The sequence below is a fragment of the Thamnophis sirtalis genome, unplaced genomic scaffold (assembly GCF_051295495.1).
Source record: "Thamnophis sirtalis isolate CommonGarterSnake01/CBP01778 unplaced genomic scaffold, rThaSir2_p1.2 scaffold_8, whole genome shotgun sequence".
In the NCBI taxonomy this organism is placed as follows: Eukaryota; Metazoa; Chordata; class Lepidosauria; order Squamata; family Natricidae; genus Thamnophis; species Thamnophis sirtalis.
The window spans coordinates 38,439,925-38,467,867 of NW_028261388.1; the positions used below are offsets into that span (position 1 = coordinate 38,439,925).

Sequence of the window (27,943 nt, forward strand, 5' to 3'; positions counted from 1 at the left end):
CAAACACTGTAGACAAAATATTTTGTATTACATAAATTCATTGGAAATTCACATCTAATATACCTCAGTCATATATTCAAAATTAATATAGAAACATCATGTCATGCTTGCATCATCATACCTGTTGCTCTTGTGCCAAGCATGCGTCGATCATATATTCTTACTGAACTATCAGAACAGCCAACTGCAAGGTAATATGGTATTGGTGGGCAGATGGCTACAGATGTGGCAGCTCTCCTACAATTGATCAAAATATCCTAGGGAAAAAAGAGGAAATACTTCATTTATGTGAAAAGCTCATATATAAATATTGTATCATCTGATCTATGGCTACAATATAAAATTAACATGGGATGACTAATTTAAGAGAAGCTAAGTCTGCCTCTCAATAAAATAGATTTTAATCATCGAAAAGCAGACAAGAACAGAGTTCCCAGACCGACACCAGACCACAAAAACATTGTCTGTTCGTGCGGTGCGTGTAATTTATTAAACAAATTTATACAGCCACTCATCTCACCACAAATGATTTTGGGTGGCAGGAAAAAAAAACCAGATAAAACAAGACATGTTAAAACAACAGTTATAAAATATAAAAATTCATATTAATAAATATAATTAAAAATTATTCAAACCATTGGCTAAGGGACAATAAAAATGTCCACCTCAACAATCGAGATATCTAAGAAAGTTTCCATTTCCTAGGCTTTTTGAGAGTCTTTCAAAATATCAAAATATAGCAATTTCCAATCATCATTATCTTTCTACGTTTAAATTTTCTTGAAAGAAAAAGACCAGAAAATATATGAAAGTAGGCAGGTATTGCATAACTTAGTTTAGAAAAACTGGATAGATTGGTTTTACATAGCAATAATTGGATGTAAATATGAAGACAATTAGGGTACAAGTGAATAAATAGCTAAATTTAAAGGTGAAAAACTGATAATAATGTGCAGAAGTAAAGAAAACTGAAATCATACCTGACTCCTTTGATCAGCATATTTATTTTAAAAATAAGTATTATATACTCCATCAAACTAAGTGTTAGTTATCTATTTCCATTCTAGGTAAATTTTATGTTCTGTTTATATTAGTAAAGGGCATTCCTGGAAAAATTGCAAAATCAAATAATTTATTAAATGTGAGACTAAATCCAAATATTTGTTTCACCAATAACAGTTTTTCCTTATTCAATAAGAGTGCTGTTAGATCAGCCATAAATACCAAATTATCATTTACATTTATATAACTTGTTATGTATCTTGGATTCCTTTCCAGAATTTCTACTGCCAGCACCAAGTAAATCAAGTTCTGAACCTAATGTGATACTTCATGTATTTAACAAATTTCTCTTACATCTTTACAGTCTTCTTTTGTACAACTTGTCCTGATTCTTGTATCAAACCATCTTACAGTACCATCTTCTCCACAAGACAAAAATGTGTAGGGGTCATTTGGGACGGTCATGATCTACAAAGTAAACATAAGTAAAATTAAAAATGACAGGAATAGTTGCCTTAAAAAACTAAGGTTAAGATCCAAAAATTGCATAAACTGTACCTATATAATCTTCTTATACAATGAAAATTAAGTAATATGTATATAATAGTTAACATAAGAAACTAAATTTGGTCTTGAATTATATAATCCGAATACAATTAGAAGGAAAATATTGAATAGCATTTGAAGTCTTTTTGGCAGAGACTGAATTTGATATATCCATTCAATAGTGGATTGAAAATAGAGTTCCAAGTATTTATATACATTGGTCTGTTCTATTTGCAAGTCACTGAAGTTCCACTTATGATCACAATTTGCATAATTAATGCTCATGTCAATATAGTAACAAGGTATTATATTGTAGTACCTCATATGTAGTTCCATAGTGGCAAGTAAATTGGCACTGTCTGTTGGTTTCAGCATCTTGTTCAACATTAGTATAAAAAATGACACCATCTCCAGAACAGGATATTATTTGCTTATCATTGGTGCATGGTAAAAATTTTGCGCTAAAAATATTTGCCCTGTGTCCTGAGCGAATGGTTGTTAATACCTAGGAAACAAGATTAACATTTTTATTAGGCTACTAATAAAGGATGATAATTCTTTTATCACACCATCTATCCACCAAAATCACTTAATTCCACTTTATATTTATAATTGATTCTTTCTGACATGTTGAGAGTCTCCAAACCAGCCAATTAAGAATCTGACCATTGCATTAATACAATATTTACACGATAGCATGACAGGGAGTAGTAGAAAAGGAAATAGGAGAAATTCATAGGATCTTGCCTATGTTTTTGTGAAATTGGTGGACAATGGGTTTTGCATCAATCATTTTATTGAGGACAGATAAAATATTTTGAAAGTATATAGGATACTTGATACACATATTCTCAAAAACATGTATTTATAATAGCATTTGAACGAATGAAGAAAAACAATTGGCTACCTTACCTTTCTACTATACGGATTAGTAATTACAAGATTAGTATCATCAGATCCAGATAGAATATATTCTCCTGTATCATTCCAGCATATTGTATTCACCTGTGAATAAATATTTACTAGCTACATTAATTTTGAAGAGTTTTAAAAATTACATATAAAAATATTAAAAGTACTGTATTTAATTTGGCCACAGCAAAATATTAATGATTAATAAATAAAGTATTGCAAGATCCTTCATTTGGCCTCACATTATTATTTTTTTCTCAGTGTGATCCATTTTTAATAACACATCTTTTGTTTTCTTAAGCAGCTGCCACCCTCAAAAACCATTCTTGCAGGTTCCCCCACCCCCGCCCGGAGGGCATTTACTTTGTGAAATTGCAAAGTATCAGGGGGTAGCGGCCACAGAATCAACTAAATTTTCACCTGTGCAAAACTGTTCTTGGGTGACCCCCGAAAGGAACATCTCTGCACACGAATGTCTTGCCATACTTTTCGTGCAAGATTATTCTGCGTCCGACGCATCGCCAAAACAGCAGAATTATTCGGAAATCGCAAAGGCTGTTTTTTCTCGTTTTGAGAGAGGCTGCTGGCCACTCTTTCCTTTCTAATCTAAAAAGTGGTGGGAAGGGGGGGGCTTTAAGAGGAGGGATTTGGCCTCACATTATTAACATGCCTATTTTTCTGAAAATCAAAGCCACCAAAATATAAGCCACCCCTTCAAAGATGAATCAACTCAACATTAAGTGTAGTTTTCTCTTTGAATAAGATATTTTTTTTGCTTCATTGACTTATATTAATCTATACTTTTCTGGGGGTTGATTACTAAAGAGAATGTGTTCTAATCTTTTTCTTTTCTTCTTAGCTTTTTCATGTCTCTTTTGGATGGTATATAAATGTGGTTTATCTCCAGGTGTCTGCTGATGGCTGATTTGTCTGAATGCAAAGTTTTCAGGAACTCCCTAATGTCCTGCATGTCCTGATTTAACCTGGTCTATACTGTCTATGGCAGTGATGGCGAACCTTTTAGACACTGAGTGCCCAAACTGCGCATGCATGCCCAAATGGAAAAATGCAAACATACGCATACACATGCGCATGAATGGACATGCGCAGCAGAGATCCGAAGACCAACTGGCTGGTAGGAGGCGAGGCATCCCAACACCAGCAGCACGGCAAGAGGTAAGATCTTTTTCTTTTGTGAGCTTTTGTTTCATTGTTTGCAGGAAAACAGAAACTCACAAAAGAAACACCACAGAGATCTGACCTGGGGTTATGGTGTGCATGCCAGCAGAGTAGGCTCCGTGTGCCACTTCTGGCACGCATGCCATAGGTTCGCCATCGTGGATTTATGGAGATTCTCAGACATCCAGCTCATGAAAGGTGGTTTTTCAAGAGGCAACTGGAATTTCTGGTTTTTCTTTGAAGACATTTAGCTTCTCATTCAAGAAACTTCTTCAACTTTGAAAAAGCACTTTTGGGACCTGGTCTATATTGTTTAAGTCAATACAGGTAGTTCTTGACTTATGACCACAACTGGTACTAGAATTTCTGCTTCTAAGCAAGGTGATTGTTAAGTCGTGCTTGATTTTACAACTTTTTTGCCATGGTTGTCAGGTCACTGCAGCCATTAAGCAAATCCAGTTTTCCCCATTGATTTTGTTAGAAGTTTGGGAACTTTGCAAATTGTGACCACATGATCCTAGGACACTGCAAATGCTGCAGATGCAGGGAAATTGCCAAGAACCTGAATTTTGATCAGTGCAGTTGTAACTTCAAACAATTGCTAAATGAATGTCAAGGACTAGCTGTATTGACTTAAAATCTTAATATGTAAAATAAGCAATATTGTTTAAGTCAGTATAAACAACTATTCATTTCTTACAGATCACCTATGCATGTGGGGTACTTCAACTGCTCACACTCACTTATCTCACTGACCATTTGTGCCCTTGTGGCTGCCCTCCCCAGTGCCACTTCTCAGCAGGGGCTGAAGTAGCGGTCCAGAGCCTTCAGCAGCCTCAACCAGCCATCATTGTCCCAAGTCTCTACTTAGGCCTAGTGCTAATGCTGCCATCACTGTAGGATGTTGTCTCAAGCCTTGCACTGCAGCTAGCCACCCCAGCATGAAGTGCAAAGCCGCAGCCATCTCTGCCAGCCTTTACTTCACAGACCCTGCCATGCCCAGCCAACTTTCCCACTGCTGGCAAGACATGCCTGGCCTGGCCATGTGTGAGGTAACAGTTGGCTGCACTAGGTCTTCTTTCCAAACCCGCTTGCATGTTCTCCAAATAGCATGTGCCAATCTTGTAATGAAGAACAGCAGGGCTAGTGGTCACAGAACATCAAGGCCAACATGATGAGTGGGCTGCAGGTGGCAAAGATGGCAGGCCAGCAGGGCAAACAGAGTCCAGGGTAGAAGAGTCAATGAACACAAAGCAGCAGGGCAACAAGTGCAAGGCAGCAGGCCAAAAGGCAGATAGGGCCAGCAGGATGAGCAAAGTGCAGGGTGGTGATAAGGGGAGCAGAAGCAATATAGTGCCAGGAGGCCAAAAGGGCAGAAATGGGAAAGAAAATACAATGTTCGTTTCCAAACAAGGGCTTTCTTTCACTATATGAAATTGTTTGCAACTATCTTATTAAATTAACCAAGGTTGCATGCTACTGTGCTTGTCCATTTATGCAATAGACACTTTGAAATAAAAGAGTACTCTTTACTCTGGAGATCCTTGCCTACTCTGCAAATCTGCCCCTCATATTTTTATCTGGAGGGAAGTTTGCAAGCATATAATCATTTCCAATTTTAAATGAGAATTTTAAAAGTGTTTACAATTTTTAAAGAAACAAGAAATCACTTACACAGCCATCATGCACATTCAATGTTGCTTCAAGTTTTAATCTTTGGATAAATTCTCTTCTTCCTGGGAAAAAAAAACATACCAGAAGATTTAACTGACATATCTTAATATTTACAAAAAAACAAATGAAAAACTCCATGGCTCTCAGTTTTCTGTGGCAGGTATTGCATTGTATGTAGAGCCAAAATTATTAAACAATATTTAGAGACTGGGAATTTGATTTCCTGGACAATAGATAAGCATTTGTTCAGCCCAATCAGCCAAGCAGCCAAAGAATTATTCAACAAGCATTTAATCAGAAATATATACCATTACACATTCAATATGTCCAAGGCAAAACTCAACTTCCCCCAAATTTGAGTAAATTTTCCCACTTGCCCTCAGCATATGAAAGTTTACTATGATGACTTTTCCTTGAGGAGTAAATACATCCCTATTCTCTTCTTTTGTTTCATCTGTGAGGGCAAAAATGAACACTTCTGGGAAAATGAATTGCTTTTATTTTAAGGGTAACATCAATTGCAATGATAACCAAATACCTAGTGTGGAATTTTTTAAAAAACAGAATAATAATAATTATGATGATGATGAAGAAGAAAATGTGATTTTACAGCATTAGTATGAAAGTAGCTCTCCAATTAATTTAAACTATGTGTATTTTTCTTCTACAGTTGTAATCAAATAACATATTTGCCTTCTGCAATTAATTCCATAATTCATTTTGTTTTATTGAAGAATAATTATGGAGCTAAAGCAAGAAGTTTCAAATCAAAGTACATCACAATTTGTGGGCATTTGTAACTTCACTTTATCCTACAAAATAATGTGATTCCAGTTGCTGTATTTCTTAATTTCTTCAATATAAGGAATCATTATATATTGTTTTTGTCATTAAAACGCATCTGTGTTCAACAAAAATACTCTACAGAAAATTCATATTTTAAGAGTAAGCTATATTGGTAACTGACAATTCTGACCTTGTTCCCTTGATTGACAAAATTATTCAACTTCAACTATTCAACTATTATATCACTATTTTTAAAAGCTTAATATAATTAATCAATTTTAAAGTAATTCTTACAATCTATTTTAATTTTAATTGTTGAAATGAATTTTGCTGTCATGTGATTACATTATTATGCAAAGAAAAGCAATTTGTCTATAGTAATATTGTGATCTTTATTAGACTTTTAAACATACGACACAGTCAAATGAGTACATAGCTAAATATAACCCTTCCTGCTTAGTCAATGATAATGTTACACATACTTGAATGTTCAACTGAAGTAAACAGTGTTAGAGCAACAGACTAGATTTAAAATGTTAACTTGTAAGTAAATAATGTTATTTCCACTATAACAATAATGCAGCATGCTTGCATAACTTAATTTTTTTTAAATATACTTATTTCCCATGTTTCATATTATTTACAAAACAACTGCATAAACTCAAGAGATTATTTTTATAGGAAGCAAATTACAGGCCCAAGAGTGAGTCTGACATACAACACTCACTTGGTTGAATTTCTCTGTGTGGGGGTGGGGGGTGGGGGTGGTGGATCTCCTTCTATTTAGACAATTACAATCAAATATAAAGGTTTTTTTGTAAGTGGGAAGAGGATTTGTATATGTTTATTTTCACTAGCATTCAGTTATAGGACCCAATAGTGGTACAGCCATTCAGGGATTTACTAAGAATGAGAAACAGCCTGAATAATTTTCTTGACATGCACAGTCATCAACCAGATTATCTTTCTCAAATAGAACTTTATTTCACCTTTCTACCCTTTTCAAATTGTTCCTGATTATATACAGTTAAAATTAGACATCCATTCAATGACTATCGCTCACAAACTCAAAGCGATTTAATACACAGCCTTTGCACCATTCCAAAATCAATTCTGTTTTGTGGAGTCCATCTTCAAAGTAACAGCTCAAAGTTTTGATTGCTCTGTACATAACCTGAAAAAATGCAATCTGTGTTGGATACTTTAAAATGGAACTGGGTTTTTTTGACTTTCTTCAGATCCTTGCAACTGCCCCAATGTGCAGAAAAACAGAGGCAAAGTGTATCCTGTACTTCTACAGAAAGGCATAAGTACTTTAAATATATTTTATTTCTGCTCATAAAATTTGTGTTGGCATTTAAAGCTCAGTCAGTCGATGGATAACTGATCTTAGAGGTTATAACTAAAAGCTATACCAATAAGCAAACTCTATCCAATCTGTTATATCTTCCCAGGGATCTTTTGCCAAGAAAACATGTAAAAAGATGTGTTTCCCCACTTCTTTCACAAGGCCCTAAATAGCTACAAATTGTAAAGCTGTTGTTGAATTATGTTTTGAACTCTCTCCTCTTAGGCAGATAAAGGAGTATACTGGCTCATGGCATTCCCTGCCTGTTCTCTGTTTTCCACAGTCTGCAACAGAGAAAAAAGATTTAAAAGAATCTGAAGAATTTGGCATGATATTACCTTCAGATGACTATTACTGGATGAAGTTTTTATATATCGGTGCCAGAGACTTATACTGAATGATAAATAATTTAGTCAATTGTATTAAAGAAAAACAATTACTGAAACCCTAAATAATATTCTGATATATTTTGTTGTCTATTAACTGCATATGAAGTGCTTGCAGATGTGAGAAAGCAAAACTATATTAGAATCTAGTCAAATCCCAAGTGTGCTGAACAAATAGTTGTGTCATCCAGTAAGAAATGCAATGTTCAGCAAAGACTTCTCAGAAGACCTATAAACTTTTTCAAGCTGCATTGGAGAGCTACTTTCATACTAATGCTGTAACATTATAAAGGAATTCTGTGACTATAAATCTGTATCAAAAACTGAAATACTGCCATGAAATTAATATTCTGACTATAATGGCTGGTAGGCTTTGGTTATTTTTAAAATGTATTTTAAATAGTTCCTTATGTTTTTTATAAAATCACTTCCCAGCAACAACATATTTACATATTCTCTTTAGTTAGTTCATTCATGGTGATCCAGAATCACTGACTGAATTTTAAAAAAATACTGTCTACATCAAACTTCGACTTGCATAGTATATAGATGGTTTCATGTAACCTATTGTATCTGGTCACTCAAGTACATTAAAATGTGCTACATATAATCAGTCTAGATAGATGGATGGATGGATGGATGGATGGATAGATGGATGGATGGATGGATGGATGGACAGACGATAGTTGGGAGGGAGGGATAGTATAACCTTTGAAGTAGTTAGTACCTATTTTGTTCAACAAAGATGAAGATATATATTAACTGGAATAATTTATTATTCCCAATATTATATTCAATTTTTAATCTGCTTTGATATCTGCTTCTTTTTAACTGTTTATATACCACTACTGAACTGTAAGAGTTTACATTTTAAGAGAAACATTGATTATATTTAATACTTTACTTCTGTTCAAAATTTCAAAAATTTATGCCTCAAACTTTTCAGCTTTAAGTCAGTTTAAAACTTGCATTTTTTAGCAACACAATAAACAATACTGTAAAAGTACCCTGCTATTTATATCCTGTTTAATCTCAAGAAACGTGATGCATCTTCATCTGTTATAAACTAAAATGTTTAACTGCTTATCAAAAATTAATGCAATACAAAGAAAACATTATTTGCTTTCCTATGAGTGTGTATTCTAAGATTAGTTTTTTAATGTGATGTTTGAAAGCATGTACAAATGTTGCATGCTTTAGACGCTGAACAGGTGTTTCATGTGGCAGTAGGAAGAAAATGCCACTTTTTATATTTTACTGTATATATTTTACCTCATATTGTTTGCATCCGTGAATGTTGTTCTTACTATGAACAACTTCAAGTGGTTTTATGTGGCACAAATGTGGCATATAAATCAAAATAATAACTCAAATCAAAAATGTTTTGTTTGAATGGATGCAGCAGTCCTAACAAAAGTAAGTATAGTCCTTATGTTGTTAGCATGTTTAGAATTTGTTTTCTTGATACCTTTTCAATCTACCTTTGGTCATACCTGTTTACTAAACACCTTTTATCCACTTACTGTTATGTCAGAAGTTCATAGAAATATTATCAGGATCACTGATACAACAGAAAAAACAAATGTAAAACAGCTAAAATGTTAAGCAGCAACTAATAGCAACAACCTGTTCCAATCATATTCCTTTAGTATTATTATTAACATTTATATGCTAGCTGAATGGTTCTGAACAACTCTGAGTGGTTATAGGGTCTCAGTATTTTAACTGAAAGCAACAACTAGAACTGATCTTGAAACTAGCAGTGTATCGGTATCTCTAGAATTTAAAGGTCTTTAGGAGAAAAGCCAATTCATTCTGAATGTAAACAAGTCAACCTGACATGTTTTAGTTCATCTCTTCATAACAATGAGGGAGAATTCCAAGAGTTGAAAAACCATTGCCAAGTCTTAGATACTGCATTGACTGAAATATTCATCTGGACTAAACAGAAATGAATGAGGGGCAGTCAGTGGCCTAGTACTTTATTAAATTATATGCATACAAATTACTCAATTTCTTTCAAGTTAAGCACCATTTTACAAAGTGGAGTAAAGGGGTAAGAAATAGCAAGCTATACTAAGCAAAGATAAGCAATAAAAAAGAGAAAATAGATGGCTATAGTTAAATGGGGATTCTATGCCCAACATGTCTAAATGTATAATTATTCCCATCTTAATCTTAACCAAATTCAGATAAAATATTTAAACAATAAGCATACCATGATCCTCCAAAATATCACCTTAATCTCCCTGCAATTGGGATGCAATTGGAAGACTACTGTTGAAATGAACTTGAGGAAACTTATCAAACTGCCTTTATATTGATATTAAAGTGCCATAATAATTAAACCCTATTATATACATAAATGTTCACCTATTTAGCCATGTACTGATGACAATGAACTTGTAATTCTGCATAATATTAAGTGATCTAATTTACATGGAAGAGAAGCAATCACTTATCTGGTTAATTTTTTAAAATCAGCTTCCAGGAGAAAAAGCCACAATTTGGTGTAGCAGATTTCTAGACCAAGTTTAACAGATAATACTTTTGGAAGAGAGTATTGGGAGAATAGCCTATGGTAATTAAAATAAGTTTGGCAGCATCTTTTCTGCAGCTCTTAAAACTTTTACCTTTTAATAAAATGTAGTACTCAGAACAATTACCCCCACACCCTTGGTTTTTGAAAGAGGATATTCATTTTTATTAGAGTAGTATATACTAAAAACAAATTTGGGAGCAAGCAAATGTATACTGGATGTAAACACGCAAATCACAGGTGCAACTCTGCTATCACATTTTTTCTACCAAATATCAGCCTTTTAATAAATTATATTCTAATATCTAAAGTACTAGACTTTAATATATCCACAGCAAAACCACACAGGAATCATGTAATTGGGCAGTTTTAAAAACAAAGTTATTAAAAAATTGAAAAAAAATACTATGGCTACCATCCAGCTATTGATTAAAAGTAATGTTTTTCTTACAAAGTTTTAGAAAGTCCATAACCATACATAGAACACAGTGAAAATTTAGTGCTACATTATTTTTCTGTATTAATAAACACTAAAAGATAACAATTTGATTTCATTTCACTGCCCAACACATTTAAGGCCCACTGTAGATTAGCTGAATTTTGGTAAAAATTTAAAATTAAAAAAAAAAACTATCCATTCTGCACAGAAATGAGGTTGCTGTCATATTTTATGACTGATTATTCTGGAACGATTCGTACTACATCTTGGGGGGGGGGGAATCCCAAAGTCCATGAAAGCCTCCTCACGTTTGATTTAAATGTTTCGAAGGCTTATATGTGCTTGTTTAGCTCATGCTAATGGAAGGCAGCAAAGGACACTAAGCCCCGTCCTGATTTCTTCGGTGCCACAGTATATCTTTGAACAGACCGACTAGGGCAGCGGACGGGGAATAAGAGCAGACCCCACAGTCCAGTTGCTACTTGATGAAACTGAACTCCGCTCAATTAATTGAGACTTGCTCCATGGCCAAGTGCAACATGTGCCGAAGAATGGGATATTAAAAGGCAACCAAAGAAAAACCGCAAGTTCGACGTTTCGTGTTGGGAAGAGGGGGTTTTCTTTCCCAAGACTCGCCGAGGAAACTGGCTAAAAGGGCAAAGGGGCACGGAGGGCGCGGGAGAGCTACATCGGTCGAGGTTTTCTAGCCGTTTTTCCCGACCACCCTGGGCGTCCGACCGCCAGTTCCCCGTTTCGACATTCAAGCCTACACGGTGCCGCTTTAAAGAAGAAGGGCTGACGGTCAGAAAAGGCGCTCCAAAACAGCGGTCCCGACGGCTGGCCGTCAAAAGGCTCGAACCCCGAGCTTCGGCGCGCGGGGGAATCGACACAGGGCCGCCGCGTCCCGGCGCCCCCGACCCCGACCCCGCCCTCCTGCCCCCGCTCTTCCCTCACCTAGATACCGTCTCCGCAGCAGGCCCGGCTCCTCAAGGCCCAAAGTCCGCTTCTTCACATCCCACAGGAGGTGGGTGCAGCACCCCCGGGACATGGCCCCGCGTGCTCGGCCAGGCGGATCGGAGCTGCCACCGCGGGCGCCAGCGACATCAGTCGCTGCCACTTACTGAGGGCCACCCCTCCCCCGCTTCACCATGGAGACCGTGCGCGCGCCTGGCGCGCGCGTAACCACTGCCACCACCGCTGCCATTCACCTCCCTCCCTCCCCACCATCGCCTCTTCGGAGAGCTGCCACAGCAACAGTAGCTCCTCCCCCCCCCCGCCCACAGACAGGGAACGGCTCACTGGAAACATCGCGAGAGTTAAAGCGGTAGAGGAATAACTATTCGCAGGTGTCGTGCCCTGCGTGTTGTGTTTCTGGACGGAGACCAAGCCACCCGCAAGCCGCTTTAAAGGTCTCCTCCTTCCCTCACGTCGTCGACAACTGAACGCTCAAAGGGGTAAACAAATCAGGACGAGTTAGAGGGCGGTGGCAAAGGCAGGTTCGGCCCTGGCTACCGTGTGTAAACAAGCTCATCGTTGGAACATGATTTCCGAGCCTATGTTCCATAACAGAAAATAATAGTTGCTTCACTCGTCACTGCTTCGCGCTCGCTTTACTAGCGTCATAAAAAGCAGACAAGAATTGACATCTCCTGTCATCGGCACCAGAGAGAAAGCCGGTGGTGGCAATAGGCCTGGCTGGCCAATAGCACGAAGGACAGCTGCTTAAGCCACGCCCCTTTCCCCTTCCAGCAGCAAATCAGAACGAAACAAACGGGGCTCGTCCTACCACCGGCTTATGTCCGTGGGGCGGGTTTTGCTTCTACTCAGGCCGTGTGAGGAGGAGGAGGAGGAGGAGGAAGGGAAGGACGGCAGGTCGAGCGGCGCCGTCACTGAATTCGGGGCTCCCGCTATCACCGCGCACACACGATGGCGGCTGCCGTGGCTGGGTTTCGTGCTTCTTACCACCGTTTCTTAGACAAGATCGAGCTTATGTTGCCGGCCCGGCTGCGCCCTTTGTATAACCACCCTGCAGGTATGGGAAGAAAAGAGGGAGGGGAGAGAAAGGGGAAAAGACCGGCAACTGAGTCGCTGGAGGTGTAAGAGTGTGAGAAGGTGAATGTGAAAAGAAAAAGTTAATGGACCTGCAGACGTCCACTTGAAGAAGGCCTGTCTTTTAAACAGCCGTCTAGAAAGAGTTTTCCAGGAAATGCAGTTTTACATGTCATGGCATCGTAGTTGTGAGAAACCAATATTTCCGTTATATTTGGTATGTTTTGCCCCCTCCAATTGCAGTATTTATCATAAAGTGACCACATGTGATATGTTAGCATGTCAAATATCTGGCTAGTTTCTGAGGAATTGAAGTTGAAACCCAATTTACCGTGAAGTTCATTAAGTGACCTTGGACCAGGTACTGTGCTTTAACTTTATTTTAATGCTTTCTTGAACTCCCAAATGAAAGGCAGAATATAAAGAAGACCTAGTGCATGGCCAATGGTTAAAGGGATGTGGCATTACAATTTTTTCCCCAAGAAATTCTGCAAAGTATTCATCTCTCTTCTCTGGAGGACAGAGTTTACAAATAGCTAGACTGGCCTTCCCAAGTTTTTGTCCTTTGAATGTTTTAGAATTAGAATTCCATAAATCATTGAACATCCTAGCTATGTGAGCAACCATCCTATAAACTGAATAAATAAGTTCTAGTAGTTGTAACTATATAGAGATTTTCAGTCATCCAGGTCATAGTTGTCCCAAAGGTGCTTTTTCCAGTGTTACAATGTATGAGAAGCAAAATGTTTTCAAGAAAAAACCAAGAAAGTCCAGTTGCCTTTTGGAAAAAACACCCTTAGGAGTTGTACTTCAAATTCATTTGCTAGGCGCTAGGTTGGAGAAAACTATAAAATATCTGGACTGAATGAAGGTAACAATCCAATAGGATATTTCACAGTGTCAGATGGGAATATCCTATAACCTCCTTCCCCATCCTTTATGAAGCCCTCCCCCCTTAGCCAAAAAGATGTTGAAGTTCCAATACATTTTAAATCTTATAGTATCATGTATAATTTAAAGTTTGCCACCTACTACTTCTCCTTCGGTTTTAGACTAATATAATCATCAAGGAATTACAAAGCTTACAAAAAATGTAACATCTGTTTGCTCTCCTTGACACAGAAGTTTCAGAAATAGGATCTATTATCTTTATTGCTAGCAATAAAGAGTGAAAGACTGAATTAAGGCAACTAAATGGAAAGTCAAACTGTCATACAGGAAAAATACAATTGATAAGCTGCAGCACTACAAAATAGATAGTGACTTTAATTGCTGACACTCAGCTTAAAATTAAGGTTCTAAGATTAACCTGCAGAGTTGCCTCATCGTGAGATGGAAGGGAAACAGATTTAATTAATAACAAATAAATGTGTAACTGTTAGTACCTATTTCAAAATAGATAGTTTCTAGGGAAGGAGTGCTATTGGTTAAGTTGCAACAGAAACTTGCTAGTCTGGAAAAGATCATTGCCGAGTTCTTGCCTGCCCAGAAGTGCAGACTGGTGTGCTTGCCCAATGGCTTGTGTCAAATCCTTGTTAAGAAAAATTGACAATGGCTGCTGCTCCCTAATATTTTCAAATAAAAGTTGCAATGGGAAAAATATCTTGAAGCCTATATTTAAATTAGCAACTAAGTACATCTATTGTTCAGCTATTGTTATATTACAGCTTGCTGCAGACACACTTAGAACTTTTCTTTCTTGGGGTTCTAAAATCCTGTCATACTGCACTAACTAGAGCAAAAGTGTTTTTAATTTTAAAAAATGTCTTATCCCCATTTTGTTTGTATGAGTTGTGGTGGTATCTGGACTATGAGGACCTTGTAACAGTTATTCATGCCCCATCACCATTTATTTGTTTCATTTCAAGTTGTTTTATTTGAGGCTGTCTTTAGATGAGGCTGTCTTTGAAGATTACGCATCAAGAAATTTCAATTGATCTCAAATGCAATTGCATGGTGTTAACAGGTACATGCTAGTACTACAAACACCTGTGCTCTGGCCTTGTGCTGGCTTCCTATTGGCTTCTGAGAGCAAGTCAAACTAAAGCTATATGGCTTGGGTACTTGTAGGACTGCCTTTTGCAACCAGTTTTATCCAACCCAACTTGCATGTCCTGGAGGAACCTGTTTGTGGTTCCCCAATTCCATGAGGTAAGAATGGTGGTCTGCAGGTAGTGATTGGGTGTGTGTGTATTTGTGTGTATATTTATCTGCCCTTTGGAACTATTTCCTTCAGAAATTCAGTCAGACCTTATAGTATTGATTTTCAGTAAATTGCAACAAATAGTTTTTTCAAAGCTTTTGGACATGAGTTGATGCCATCAGTTACTGATTGCTTTATATGTAGTTAGGGATTAGTTATTTTTTATGTCTGTAGTTAGACTGTAGACATTTTATTGCATTGCATTGGCATACTATAAACTACAAAGCACAAATTCCTCATCTCGTTGATATATTAAACTGTATTTGTACCCCTTTGGATTTATTCAGTGGAAGAAAGGAAATGTGGTATATGTAACAATTATTTGAACAACAAACTGTTATTTCTTTTATAAGAAATTAGCTTCAGTATCTCTTTGGTATACTTATCCAGGTTAGCAATAGCTGGGCTGTGTAAGAAGAGAAAAATTATTAACAAAATTATTTCCCAATCACTTGAGTGTAAATTGTATTTGAATATAAGGAGAGATCTGCTTATTTAATCTAGCAATCTGTCCTATAGTGGCTCAACCAGTATCTATGGAAAACTCACAGAAAGAACAAGAAGACACCAACACCTTACTGTTTTTCTTCTTGAGCAACAGATTTTGAAAGGGAAGCTGATGCCAGTGGTTGTGGTGGTAAATAACATACTGAATAAAAAACAAATTTACCTTATTTCCAAACTTCGTAGCTTTTCTTCTCCAACCTATTACATTGGTTGTTCCCTAAGTAGCTGTTCTCTATCCTACTGTATTTGACTTGTGATGAACACAGATATATTCAATGTTCCAACTGTAGTTAGTTGCACTATACATTTATATAAATTAGTATATTACTGATTGTTGTATTTAATTATTGCTTTTCTCAACAGTTACACAATGAATCATTGTTTTTGCTGAGCTACAACATCAGGATAGTGTTTAGGCATTGTCTTCTTAGCTTTAGTGTCAGTTTCTGTTCAATTTTAACATATTTTCAAAGTCCATGCCATGTGAACCTGGAAGAGTTTGATGGCCTGATTTGATATACTATGACATTTGCCCTAGATTGGGACATAGCCTGCAGTATTGGAGAGAAATATTTTTATTTCTGGCTTGTGAAATATTATTTGCAGTTAACACTTTCATTTCTTATTCTAGTAATTCCTTGCACTCTACAGACAATCCTATTATTTAAGATGGCTAGTTATCATGCAGTGAAAAGTGAAGTGTTGGCAGTAAAAGAAATTAGCTGATGTTTTTTATTCATTGTAATACTTCTATTAATAGAAAACTTTAGAAAATCTCTAAGGCAGCAAAAATAACTAACCCTGCTGGGAAATAATTTGTGGCTTGTAAAAATTTAGTATTTATAAAGAAGAAATCTTATAAAACAACTGCTAGTTACAGTTCAAAGTAGCATTCATAAACACCTGGAACAGGACTGGCATAAGATAGGTATAGATATACCAAGATATTCTGAACTAAACTTAAGTAAATGAAAGATTTACCAAAGCAAAACCTGAAATTAAATGATGAAAAAAATAAGAGCACCGAGTAACAGAAGTTGTGAAAAGCAATTTGTACTCAAAACTAATTCCTATGCTGGACATGTACTCAGAGATACATTTCTCCTTGTTCCCTATTCACCTGACTAAACCATTATTTTACATTTTCTTCTCATCTTATTAGTTGCTTAGCATTTTAGTGAAAAGTCAAGTTTAAAATCTGATCAAGTCTTGATGTATGCAACTGCCTGATCCAACAATATGTATTTAGCCTAAATAACTTCATTCTAGGGGCAGCATGATGGCTCGGCATTTAAGATGCTGGGCTTGTCAGCTGAATAGCCAATAGCTCAGGTTTGAAACCCAAGTGCCATGTGATGGAATGAGCTTCCGTTCTGCCAACCTTGCTGCTTGAAAGTATGCAAATGCAAGTAGATAAATAAGTACCACTTTGGCAGGAACATTACTGTGTTTTGTATTTTCATGTTGTGAAACGATAAAACGATGGCCACGATGATCGAATTATCACTCAGACAACACAGGCCTTGGCTGGAAATCAGATATGAGCACCTCTCCTTGATTGGATAGGGGAAACATTTAAAACTTTTTAATTTCATTCTACAATAATTGTCACAACCTTTATATCTCATATCATTTAAGAGTCTATAATTACAACATTATTTTTTATGCAAGGCATATCTAAGTTTGTCATGAGTTGTTCATTAAAAATATTTCTTGAATTAAATAGAGTTTCATTATCCTCTTTGTCTCTGTACCTACTAGTTAATATAAAAGATACATACATACATACTACCAGATTTCAATAGTTTTCTGAAAGATTTAATTAGGACTGAGTACCTCAAAGTATTAACTTTAATTTGTAAGGTAGTTATCAAATACTTCCCTAGAATGGTGTGAAATTTTACATGTCTAGAACATCTTTAAAATAACAGAAAAGTAGAGGGTTTTTTAAAAAAATGCACTACTTAGAGATGCAATGCATACCCTACAACATTACTGAACTTAGTGCTTTCCAAATAAATTGAGTAACAAGCTCCAGAAATCCTGGTGTAGCATAGCTATTGACCATGCTGAGTTGAAATGCTATAATTTAAATACCAGGATATAAAAATTTACCCATATCAAAAGATAGGCCAGCTGATGCCTGCTAGGTAGTTTGGATTTCAGTGTTCATCAACCCCAGGGAGTACGTAAAAGATTAAAGTCTAAAGCAGGAGTGTCAAACTCAAGGCCTGGGAGCCAGACCCGGCCCAGCGGTGTGTGTGTTTAGATCTGACCCATGGGGCTGGCCCTGGAAACAGGAAAGGACTAGCCTGCGGTGCCTCTCCCAGTGAAAACGGAGCTTGTGAGTGTCACGTGAGACCCTCATGAGCTCCATTTTCGGTGGCAGAGGGTTGCAGGAGGCCGTCGCAGCTGAAAATGGAGTTTGGGAGCCCATTTTTGCTGGCAGAGCACTTGGGTCGCCACAGGCGCCCCTGACATGAATGATGTTGAGCTAGCCATGCCCACTCTGGCCCCCGAGGTCAAACACAACCCTGATGTGGCCCTCAAATCGAGTTTGACACCCTTACTCTAAAGCAGGAGGTTTTGCTCATATTGTCCTTTGGTCCTTGGACATTTACCAACACCATTTCCAAAAACCTATGTAAAACTTATTTCTAAATAGGAGTTGGACTTAACATTTTTTCTGGTCACAAAATTACTTGTGAAATAACAGCTATGTGGATAATCTAATAATATCTTTAATTTCAGAGCGATTTCAGCTGCCCAGTTCTCAATCAATTGCCATTTCAATCACAATGGGTTTCTCTCTTTTAGAGAAATGTTGGTTTGTCATTAGGGCTCACCAGAAGTGTGATTAACTGCATTTATCTAGCTAAAACAGAGATAAAGCTTTGTTTTTGTGCCTGGAACTACATCTTCCAAACTGGGAATGATTTTGAGTTATTCTTAGTGTGAGCCACTCCTGAAATAGATCTGTTCTCTTCCCCTGAGGACACTGTTATAAGGCATTGCATGCAAAACAACTAGACCTGGGGACACTTTCTTTCCTTGTGCCATCACTCTGCTGAACACCTAATCCTTACCATACTATTTAATGTCTATGTACATTTCCCCATGTTGTATGGCTGTAGCATTATTGTTATCTGTCTTACAGTCTTTACTTGGTACTATAATAGTACTTTTTGGTACTATAATTATGATTATTACTCTGTTGCTTTGCATAGACACTCAGAGCTTCTGCATTGGAAAATTCCTTGTGTCTAATCACACTTGGCCAAATAAAGTATTCTAATGAGTCTAATGTTTCATGCAGAATGCTTGCATCTGGAATATCATGACCTGCTTCTGCTTTGGAGGGATTACTTCTGTAAAATGCTGAACCTTCTGCCAGTAGGATCCAAAGGGAATACTGTAGAATAGTTTTCTATAATGGTCCAATACATTTTATACATCCATAATTATTTACTTATTGATAATATGTGCTTTTTCTTCTGAGGCTTTGCATGCAATGTCCTACCTGACATTTAAAAAAAGGAACCCAATTATTACAAAAATTTCATCCATCCCTTGAATTCATTTTAGAAAGTTCTTAGATAGTTTTCAGAGAAATTATTTCTAGTGAGCAATATTATACTGTGGAATATTTCACTTCACAAAGAGCAATTTATATCTCTTGAAGTATATTATAAACTTATATGATCCCTAACCTGAGTGATTTTACAGTTACAATCTCTGTGGGATAACAATAAAAAATGAAAATGTAAGAGTAGCTTGACGAGGTTAATTGTTAGAACACAGAATAAAATACTGTATAAAGTTCTATGACCTAGGGAAAAAGCAGCTTTATGAATCCATTTTAAATATTTTATTGTATCAAATATTGGGAGGTTGCAGTATTTCAGTGAATCCAATAGCATTTGGGCAAAGGTTAGGAAAATAAGGGAAATTTCCATTGTATAAGTAGGTCTACTCTTCCATCCCCAAATCTGAGAGAATTGCTAGAAATCATGGTTTCCTATTTTCTAGCCTGATGCTTTAACTGCTAAACTCTCTGAAGTTTACTTATATAATTTTTTATTTTTACTGTTTATTTCTGTCCCAGTTATTATGATGACTCAAAACACTTTTTATAGTTTTGTCCCATGCTTACATCAATACCTTCAACCCTGGTATCCTTCTGGGGTGACTTCAGGAGTTAGTGGTAGGAGACTTTGTGCTAACCTGGTTCACTTCCTTTCTCTGTGGGTGTTCTCAGTCGGTTTTAATAAGCGAGAGATCCAGGCCTGGCCCATTGCTTTGCAGCATCTTGTAGGGTTCAATACTCCCTCTGTGCCTATTCAACATCTGCCTGAAGCTGTTGAGTGAGATTATCCATCACCATCAATGCTGATGATACTCAGCTGTATATCTCAGCCCCTGGTGAATTAAGCATTGTCATGATCTCCCTCTCGCAATTCCTGGAGGCTATTACAGGCTGGATGGAGAGCAATGGGTTGAAACAATCCTGGCAGGACCCGAGTAGCTGTGGGTTTGTGTTCTTTGGTCCACGGAGAATTGCCACCTTTAGTCTTGGATGGAGTGGCACTGCCTCAAACAGACCTAATGCATTGTCTGGGGGTTGTCCTGGACTTGTGATTCCTACTTGAAGAGCAGATGGCAGTTGTGGCCTGGAGATTGTGAACCAGTACTACAGATTGTGTACCAGTTATGCCCTTTCCTGGACCAACAATACCTATGCACGGTAACTCATGCCTAGTCACCTCCCATCTTTTCTATTCCAATGTGCTCTATATGGAGCTATCCTTGAAAAGCATCCGGAATTTCCAGTTGGAACAAAATGCAGTGGCCCACGTGGTTTTGTGCAGACATGTGAATTCGTGTTACCAGTCCGGTGGAAGCTGCATTGGTTACCAGTTTGCTTCTGCGTGTAATTCAAAGTGCTGGTTGTTACCTTTAAAGCCCTTCATGGCTTGGGACCAGATTATCTGAGAGACCATCTCTTGCCAGTCACATCCACCCAACCCATTAGATCAGACAGGCAAAGAATATTGCGGGTCCCATCCCTTAAGAAGATACATCTGGTGGACCCAGAAGAAAGGCCTTCGTGGTTGCTCCCACCCTCTGGAACGTCATCACTGCGAAAATTAGACTGACCCCCACACTGACACACTTTCAGAAGGCCCTGAAGACGTGATTCTACCAACAGGCCTGGGGAACCCAGAGCAGGATGGAGCACATTAAATGGCTAGTATGAGTGTGTGTTGTCACTGGAGGGTAGGGGGTTGCATTATTATTTTATTATTTTTATTACTTTTATATTGTGTTTTTGTTTCCTATGAGCTGTCTTGGATTGCCATGAGTGAGTAGGCGGCAATATAAATTTTGCAAATAAATAAACATGAAATATTTCTACAAATGAGGAAAAGCTGCATTCTCTTCATTCATTTTGGAAAAATGTATTTTTGTCATCACAATTTCTTTTTTCTACAATGTGGAGATACTTCACGAATTTAAAAACATGATAAACTACCACATAGGTTTTACTCATAGAAATTTAATCATAGCTTGTTTCTTTCTTGGTTTGCAGATCAAAAAATGTTTTATTGAAACAAATTTAATAGTTTTTTGAGACTAAGTAAGGTCTTCTCTTGCAGGTCCTAAAACAGTGTTTTTTTGGGCACCTGTTATGAAATGGGTAAGTTGATTTGATTATTCATACAAAACATAACATAATTCTAGTATTTCCTGTGTTAAAGGCCAGTTATATATTTTAACTATAGTTTTTTTAAAAAAACCTGGAGAACCTCCTGGTAGACGAGCCCTTTCTTTTGCATAATCAAATCTTTGAGAAAAAATTATTGTGTGAAATGTCATCTGAGAACCTGATGGGAAAAAGAATATCTCTATCAGACGTTAGATGCAATGTAATTTCTCAAAAGTCTATATTAAAAATATTTTTAGTTGTGTTGTCAGACTTAAACAAGGAATGCATTATAGATCAGTTAGATTCTAACATAATAGAATAGCACTTAGACTTATATACTGTTTCACAGTGATTTACAGCCCGTCTCTAAGCAGTTTACAGAGTCAGCATATTGCCCCCAACAATCTGGGTCCTCATTTTACCGATCTATGGCTGGCTCAGTGATCTCATCTTGTATACAATTTCCTCAACTTGTAAGCTGCCTAGAGTCGCCTCTTGGGTAGATACCCATGTATATGTGTAGCATATACATTTCATAATAAATAAATAAGTAAATAAAATCTTCATGTGCCAGCTGAAAACAATCTCAAATATCTGGGCTGGTTGTTTATAGTTTTCTTGGCCATTGTAAAGGAGGTTGGGAAGTTGTCACTTCCCTTCCTAGTTTCTGTCTCATTGGAATGAGAAAATCTACTATGTCATGATTGTGGTCAGCATCATCATGGACAGTTTGGGAAAGATATATCATCAATAGTCAGGTTTGTCCATTTTTCATGCCCCTTCTCTTCTCCCCCCCCCCGCCCCATGAGACCATGGAAGTAGGCTGAAAAGTGAAATGACAAAAGTGACAGAGCATCTCTGGTTTGTACGACTGATATATGTCGGGATATAGATTAAATTGAGTTCCAAATCAATCTGGTTTTATTTGATACAAGCATGTTAATGCCAATCCATTGGATTGATATGGAATCATGTACCATTCAAATCCTAATTTTCTTGATATAATTTAAAACTCAAAATGGACTGGAACATTAACTCCAGCTATCTAAATGGCATGCATGAAATATATGATTTCAAACTAAATGTTATAGACCAGTAGTTCTCAAACACTTTGGTCTCAGGACCCCTTTACATTCTTAAAAATGATAGAAGACACTCAAAGAGCTTTGGTTTATGTGAGTTATATCTATCAATAATTATTGTATTAGAAATTAAAACTGGGAAATTTAAAAATATTTATTTTACTTCAAGGACAAAGAAAAGGGTCACTTGATCATACTTTGAGAACTGCTGGAATAGACTGTTGCACTTTGCTATTAATAAAAAAATGAAAGTACTTTTACTGACACATTAAATTAAGCCATTGCTTTCTTATTACAGGGTTTGGTATGTGCTGGAATGGCTGATATGACTAGGCCTGCTGAAAAACTCAGCACTTCACAGTCTGCCGTCCTAATGGCTACAGGTATTATGTATTCTCTTTTAATTATCTTGTCTAGAGGGGGGGGTGTTAAATCATCAGTTTAATAGCAAGACAAAACTGAACATTTTATTTTGTGAAAGGTTTTCAAGCCATATACTTGAAATATAGATATAAAATTCTAGAAATGTTTATACAATTATTGACTTTGCCTGACTGTCTAACCGGAACACCTAAAAAACTGGTATATTTGAATCAAAAGCACATTAATCTAGAAATTTTGTTTAGGTTATATACATAGTCCTTGCTTAGCAACCACAATTGGGGCTGGCAACTTGGTTGTTAATATGATGAAGCCCTTAAGGAAGAAATCACATAATGGCAACTGTGCCTATGATTTTATTTTATCTTTCCTTTTTCCCAACTACCCTGCCATTTGGAATGCTTACCCAGTGCTAGAATAATTAGCAAGAAGGGAACTAATGTTTATATTTATATTCTTTGGGAAGGAATGCATAAAAGAAAATAAACCACCACACATGGGGAATACACATTGAAAAGAATGCCCTAGTGCCTGCACCTCTGAGCACACTCAAACCTGGAAGCTATGAGTGTGCCTGGCAAACAGCCACTTGTGTGTGTGTATGTGTGTGTCTTATTTCTTTTAATCTTTTCCAATTTTTCTGCCCTATGAGGGAAATGGGGAAACGGGTCAGGCACAAGACAACAGATACTAGCTTTAATGGTAATCACATGACTGAGGAAAAAACTAAAGGTCGTAAATGCGCACTTTGGTCCCAAAAATATTTTTTATGACCCTTGTAATTTTGAACAGTCTGTAAATGAGATCTTACCTATATATAAATTATTGACTTTCAGCAGAGATGTAAGAAATAGTGCTAAATTCATTCTGAAAATTAAACTGACTGCAGTCTCTACATTGCTGTAAAAGTATATCTTATTGGTTTACATACATGATTTTTCATCTTTTGCTTAGTTTTAAAGTTTCAGATTATCTTCCTCAAAGAACAGAGTTATTTTGTCAAATAAGTGTTACAGATTGCAAGTTTTAAACATTAGTTCCCATTTCATTTCATGATAGTAAAAACGTGAGCCAAAACTGTATGCAGTACTTTATTGCAAGTTCATTGCTGGATAACAGAACTTTTCAATAACATTTTTAATCTGCCATTCAAGCATATACTTTTCTTGTACTAGACTTGCAAATCTACAGATCTTCTGGATTTTAGATTAATATGGTAGTTTTAGATCACAGGTCTCAAACTTACAGCATCACGTCGTCGTCACATGATGTATCACAACTTTTCCCCCCCTTCACTTTTTGGGCATGGCCAGCGCGTGATGCATCTAGCTTGGGGGCTGTGAGTTTGACATCCCTATTCTAGATGCTGTACGCTTTCATTCAGCTGTAAGGGAAATAATAGCAATCCTATAATTACTAAATAAACTTGGTGAGAGAGTAGACTGAAAGGAAGAAGCTATAAGGTTTCCCTAATAGATTTTGATAAATTTTGAGAATGCAATCATTATTTTAAATTGGTAATAGATCTGTATTTTGTTTTCTAATTCAACAGGCCTTATCTGGTCAAGATATTCTCTAGTAATTATTCCTAAAAACTGGGGTCTGTTTACTGTTAATTTCTTTGTTGGCGGTGCTGGTGGCTCTCAGCTGTACCGCATATGGAGGTAAGTAATTAGGAAGACTGTTTGCCAGTGTTGCATTCTATTGTTGAATTCTGAAAGTTGTACTTCCAACGTATTTAAAAGGAATACGCTATGATAGGACCAGAAAAGAAAAAACAAATAGTAGCCCTCCCACCCATTTTTTCTCATGTTGGTGTCTGATCATATTTCCAACTATTGTTATAGGGAATTGGAGTTGGTCAGTATTATAAATATGTAAAAATAATTCCTGGTTTTTTTAAAAACAAAAATTGTCCAATGTAAGACAGAAACATTAGATGCCTTATTAGCTGATAGTGTAGTCTTTGGTTCTCCTTAGTTCAGTTCATCTGTTCTGTTGTGTTCCCTACAGTAGAAGTTATATCTATAGGATAGGATTAGTTGGTTTTTTAGCAGGCCAGTCTTTGAAAGCCTGCTATAACAGTTTTCATTTAATAGAAGCAATTTTTCTTAGGCTGCCATTAGATAATATTTTAGTTATCTAGATTTATTCAAACTCATTGTTTTCTTGTATAATGCAAATTGATGACCTGGTAGCAGCTATCTTGCTCATCTTCGCTTTGAACATTGCCTATCTTAAACATAAAAGTTCTTGGGGAAATGTTATTCTGGTTCTTCTACTAGTTACTCTCTTTTTATGCAATCCATACAGTATGTGTTATACATCTTATGTTTAATAACAGTATTATCAGAGCAGGTGGCAACAGCTAGGAAATTTTGACAGATCTTGAAAAAGCTAAATAGGACCAAACCTTTTTTTAAATCTGGATAAGTAACTACCAGGAGATTCCAAGGCTATAGATGATATTGGGATGTCAAAATATATATCTCAGTAGAACGAAGTGAAAAATGGAAAATCACTCATTTTGAGGTTTCATCTTGCTAAAAGTGCTGCACTATTGTAAATCAGTTTCTACAGATTGAAAATACATATTAATAGCAAGCTTAAGTGATATAATTTTAGATTTTGTTATAATTGGTATAACATGAAGCAGAACTTTTCTAACAAGTCATGCTACTAGAAAGAAACATATATGTGCACAAATAAACATTGCCAGCTACTTTGATTTAAAATAGGGTCGATCTACCAGATCTGAGCTGCAAAACCCAGATTCAGCAAAGATACAAATGTTTTCCTGCCATCTTATGGTTGTCCAGATTTTTGCAGTTCATATTTGATAGCCTTCGTTAAACAGCATATATAATAGAACCCGTCTTTTGAATTAAATTGCAAGCAAATTAAAATCAATGCAGTTTAGTTATACCTCTTATTGTATATCAAACATGTTTTTAAAGAACTGACAGGAAAAACAATATAGCAAATAAAAATATAATTTATAATGTAATGCAATGTTTTTTCTTCTTCAAAATATATTGGCAATAGTGAATAATTTGTATTCTCTTTTTCTGACAGGTATAACCAAGAGTTAAAAGCCAAGGAACTGGAAAAGCAACAGTAGAAATTTAGTTAATTTCTTCTAATCTCTGTGTAAACTACTTCTTAAGGGACCTACAATAGTTCTAATCCGGTTCAGTTGCCCAGTGTGAATTTTTACTAAAAGTGGTAGAGCATGTTTTTATATAAAATTAGAAAGCAGCCTCTTTGCATTTAAATAAACTCTTTAATAAGCTCCTGGTCTCTTCTTAAGGCCAAATACAACTGGTGCAAGTATTTTTAAGAACAGAAGCAAGATGACTTTTCCAACTGCTCAGAAACCTGAATTTGAAGGGGAAAAGATAATTTAGGGGACTTGGGCTCTCACACCATATTTTTCACCAGCAACTTAAATGTAATCTTTTCCAGGCTCAAGGAACTGCCACTTCACAATCAGAAAAGGACATATTAGGTTTCAGGAGATGCATAGATGCCAAATATTTATTCTTCTTCAAAGCAACATTGCTACAGTCTTAATAGCTATAGATCTAATGGCCCGAACAGCACAAACTACTGTAAATCTGGGCAAAGGGTAGGAACAAGTTCATGTATTTTGCTATATTTTAGAAATCTCACTTTTTCAAAATATGAAAATTTGTTAGAATCATAGGATCATGTAAAAAAATATTTTTAGGGGATATATGTGCAAAATGCCTATTGGGATTTAAATTATATTTTGTTTTTACATAGCTAGAGAAATGTTACTTTTTCAGCATGCTCCTAAACTTCATAGACCCAAAGACAGATTAGGAAATAATATTGGTAGACACAACAGCTATGTGAATATGTACAGAAAATGAAGCATTTCATATTTGCTGAGTTATTTTTAAGTGGCTTACCTTTATACATATATGCAAGGCATATATTCAATTACTGCAAATGTACCCTACATTAGTCTGTCCTTGAAGACCATCCAGAAGTTACAACAGAGCTAAAATGTGATGATGCATTTCTGAGTGTCCCACATGTGTGCTTGTGTTCTGTTACTGTTGCATGAGCTGCATTGATTTCCAATTGTTTTCCAAGTACAATTGAAGGTATTAGTTATCACTTTCAAAGCCCCACATGGCACACGGCCAGATGGTGTGCCCAACTACCTCTCCCTTAGAATATCGGTACATCCCATTAGGTGAGATAGGGTGGGGGGCACTTTAGGTGCCTTCCCTCAAATATTGCCACTTAGTCAGGACCTGGGAGCATGCTTTCCACGTAGCTGCCCCTGCCCTTTGAATCTCTCACCTGAGATGATGGAGTGTATCATTTTAACCATTCTGTAGGCCTTGAACTCCTGATTCTTCCCTTAAGAATTATGGTAGGAGGGAGTAATGTCACAGGATTAGTAGCATGGGTTACTATAGTGCCTTGATGGGATTTTATTTTTATTGGTTTTGCTATCAGCCGCATAGGATTACTATGCAAGATAGGCAGCCAATTAACTTCTTTAAATAAAAAATATGAGATCTGAGACCCCAAGATCTCACTCCACATCATTAGCCCACGGTCCTCTCTCAGGACCCTCCATCTTCACTTACATTTCTTTTCTTACTTTTTTTGCCCATTAACTCCCTAGCCCATGTTTTTGCTCATTCTAGGCCTGTGCTATTCCTTTCTGTTTGTAAAATTGCATATCTTTGTTCCAGTCGTCTTGCTGCTGGTTCTCATCATGGTTAAACATTTATTTCTGGGATAACTCATTATGATTTCCAAGCTTACCTGATATTAGTGGAGTGTTTTTTCCTTTTCCTCCCCTTCCTTGGATAGACAGCAGCACTTCAAAATAAAGCAATTGTATATAATAACACTACTACTCTTGCCTGATTGTATGGATGTATGGGTATTTAATGTTCTAGAGACTTCATAGATACAGGGAGGTTTCTATAAATAAGTTGCTGCTTTCCCATTTTTTAAGAATGGGTTATCTGAGTTCCCTTTTATTCAAGGAGGAAATTAATAATACTAGAGCCCAGCAGTATGAGTTCGACAGTGTAACGAAAGGAATTATGCCTCTTTAGATGTTGTAGATCTATAATTCACAGTACCATTCAGTATTAAATATGCTGGCTGTGGTTATTTTACATGGCAAAATTTGGAAAACTACAAGCTACAT

The 27,943-nt window shown here is 36.6% G+C and overlaps 2 protein-coding genes and 1 long non-coding RNA gene across 7 annotated transcripts in view; 2 read left to right on the plus strand and 1 right to left on the minus strand.

The window, feature by feature from the left end:
• DCAF6 (DDB1 and CUL4 associated factor 6) overlaps positions 1 to 11,962 on the minus strand; it is a 45,751-nt gene extending 33,789 nt beyond the window's left edge. For 2 of the 5 annotated variants that reach the window (XM_014063836.2, XM_014063834.2), the window contains exons 1-6: positions 11,766 to 11,959; positions 5,314 to 5,375; positions 2,461 to 2,553; positions 1,868 to 2,053; positions 1,357 to 1,470; positions 122 to 257 (exon numbers count right to left, since the gene is read on the minus strand). In XM_014063836.2, the coding sequence (XP_013919311.2) occupies positions 122 to 257; positions 1,357 to 1,470; positions 1,868 to 2,053; positions 2,461 to 2,553; positions 5,314 to 5,375; positions 11,766 to 11,859 (685 nt within the window). In that variant the 5' untranslated portion in view covers positions 11,860 to 11,959. Of the gene's footprint in view, positions 1 to 121; positions 258 to 1,356; positions 1,471 to 1,867; positions 2,054 to 2,460; positions 2,554 to 5,313; positions 5,376 to 11,765 lie in introns of all 5 variants that reach the window. The other 3 variants (XM_014063837.2, XM_014063835.2, XM_087721473.1) reach the window with 2 other exon arrangements.
• Positions 6,225 to 8,266, plus strand: LOC148044371 (uncharacterized). Its single transcript, XR_015697577.1, has 3 exons — positions 6,225 to 6,642; positions 7,338 to 7,409; positions 7,673 to 8,266. It is a non-coding gene; the product is annotated as an uncharacterized LOC148044371 (long non-coding RNA).
• A 202-nt stretch (positions 11,963 to 12,164) lies between the features above and the next one.
• Positions 12,165 to 26,032, plus strand: MPC2 (mitochondrial pyruvate carrier 2). Its single transcript, XM_014063841.2, has 5 exons — positions 12,165 to 12,843; positions 21,228 to 21,268; positions 22,658 to 22,742; positions 24,293 to 24,404; positions 25,816 to 26,032. Exons 1-5 carry the CDS (start codon positions 12,738 to 12,740, stop codon positions 25,859 to 25,861), a joined length of 390 nt encoding a protein of 129 aa, XP_013919316.1. The 5' UTR covers positions 12,165 to 12,737; the 3' UTR covers positions 25,862 to 26,032.
• The last annotated feature ends 1,911 nt before the right edge of the window (positions 26,033 to 27,943 follow it).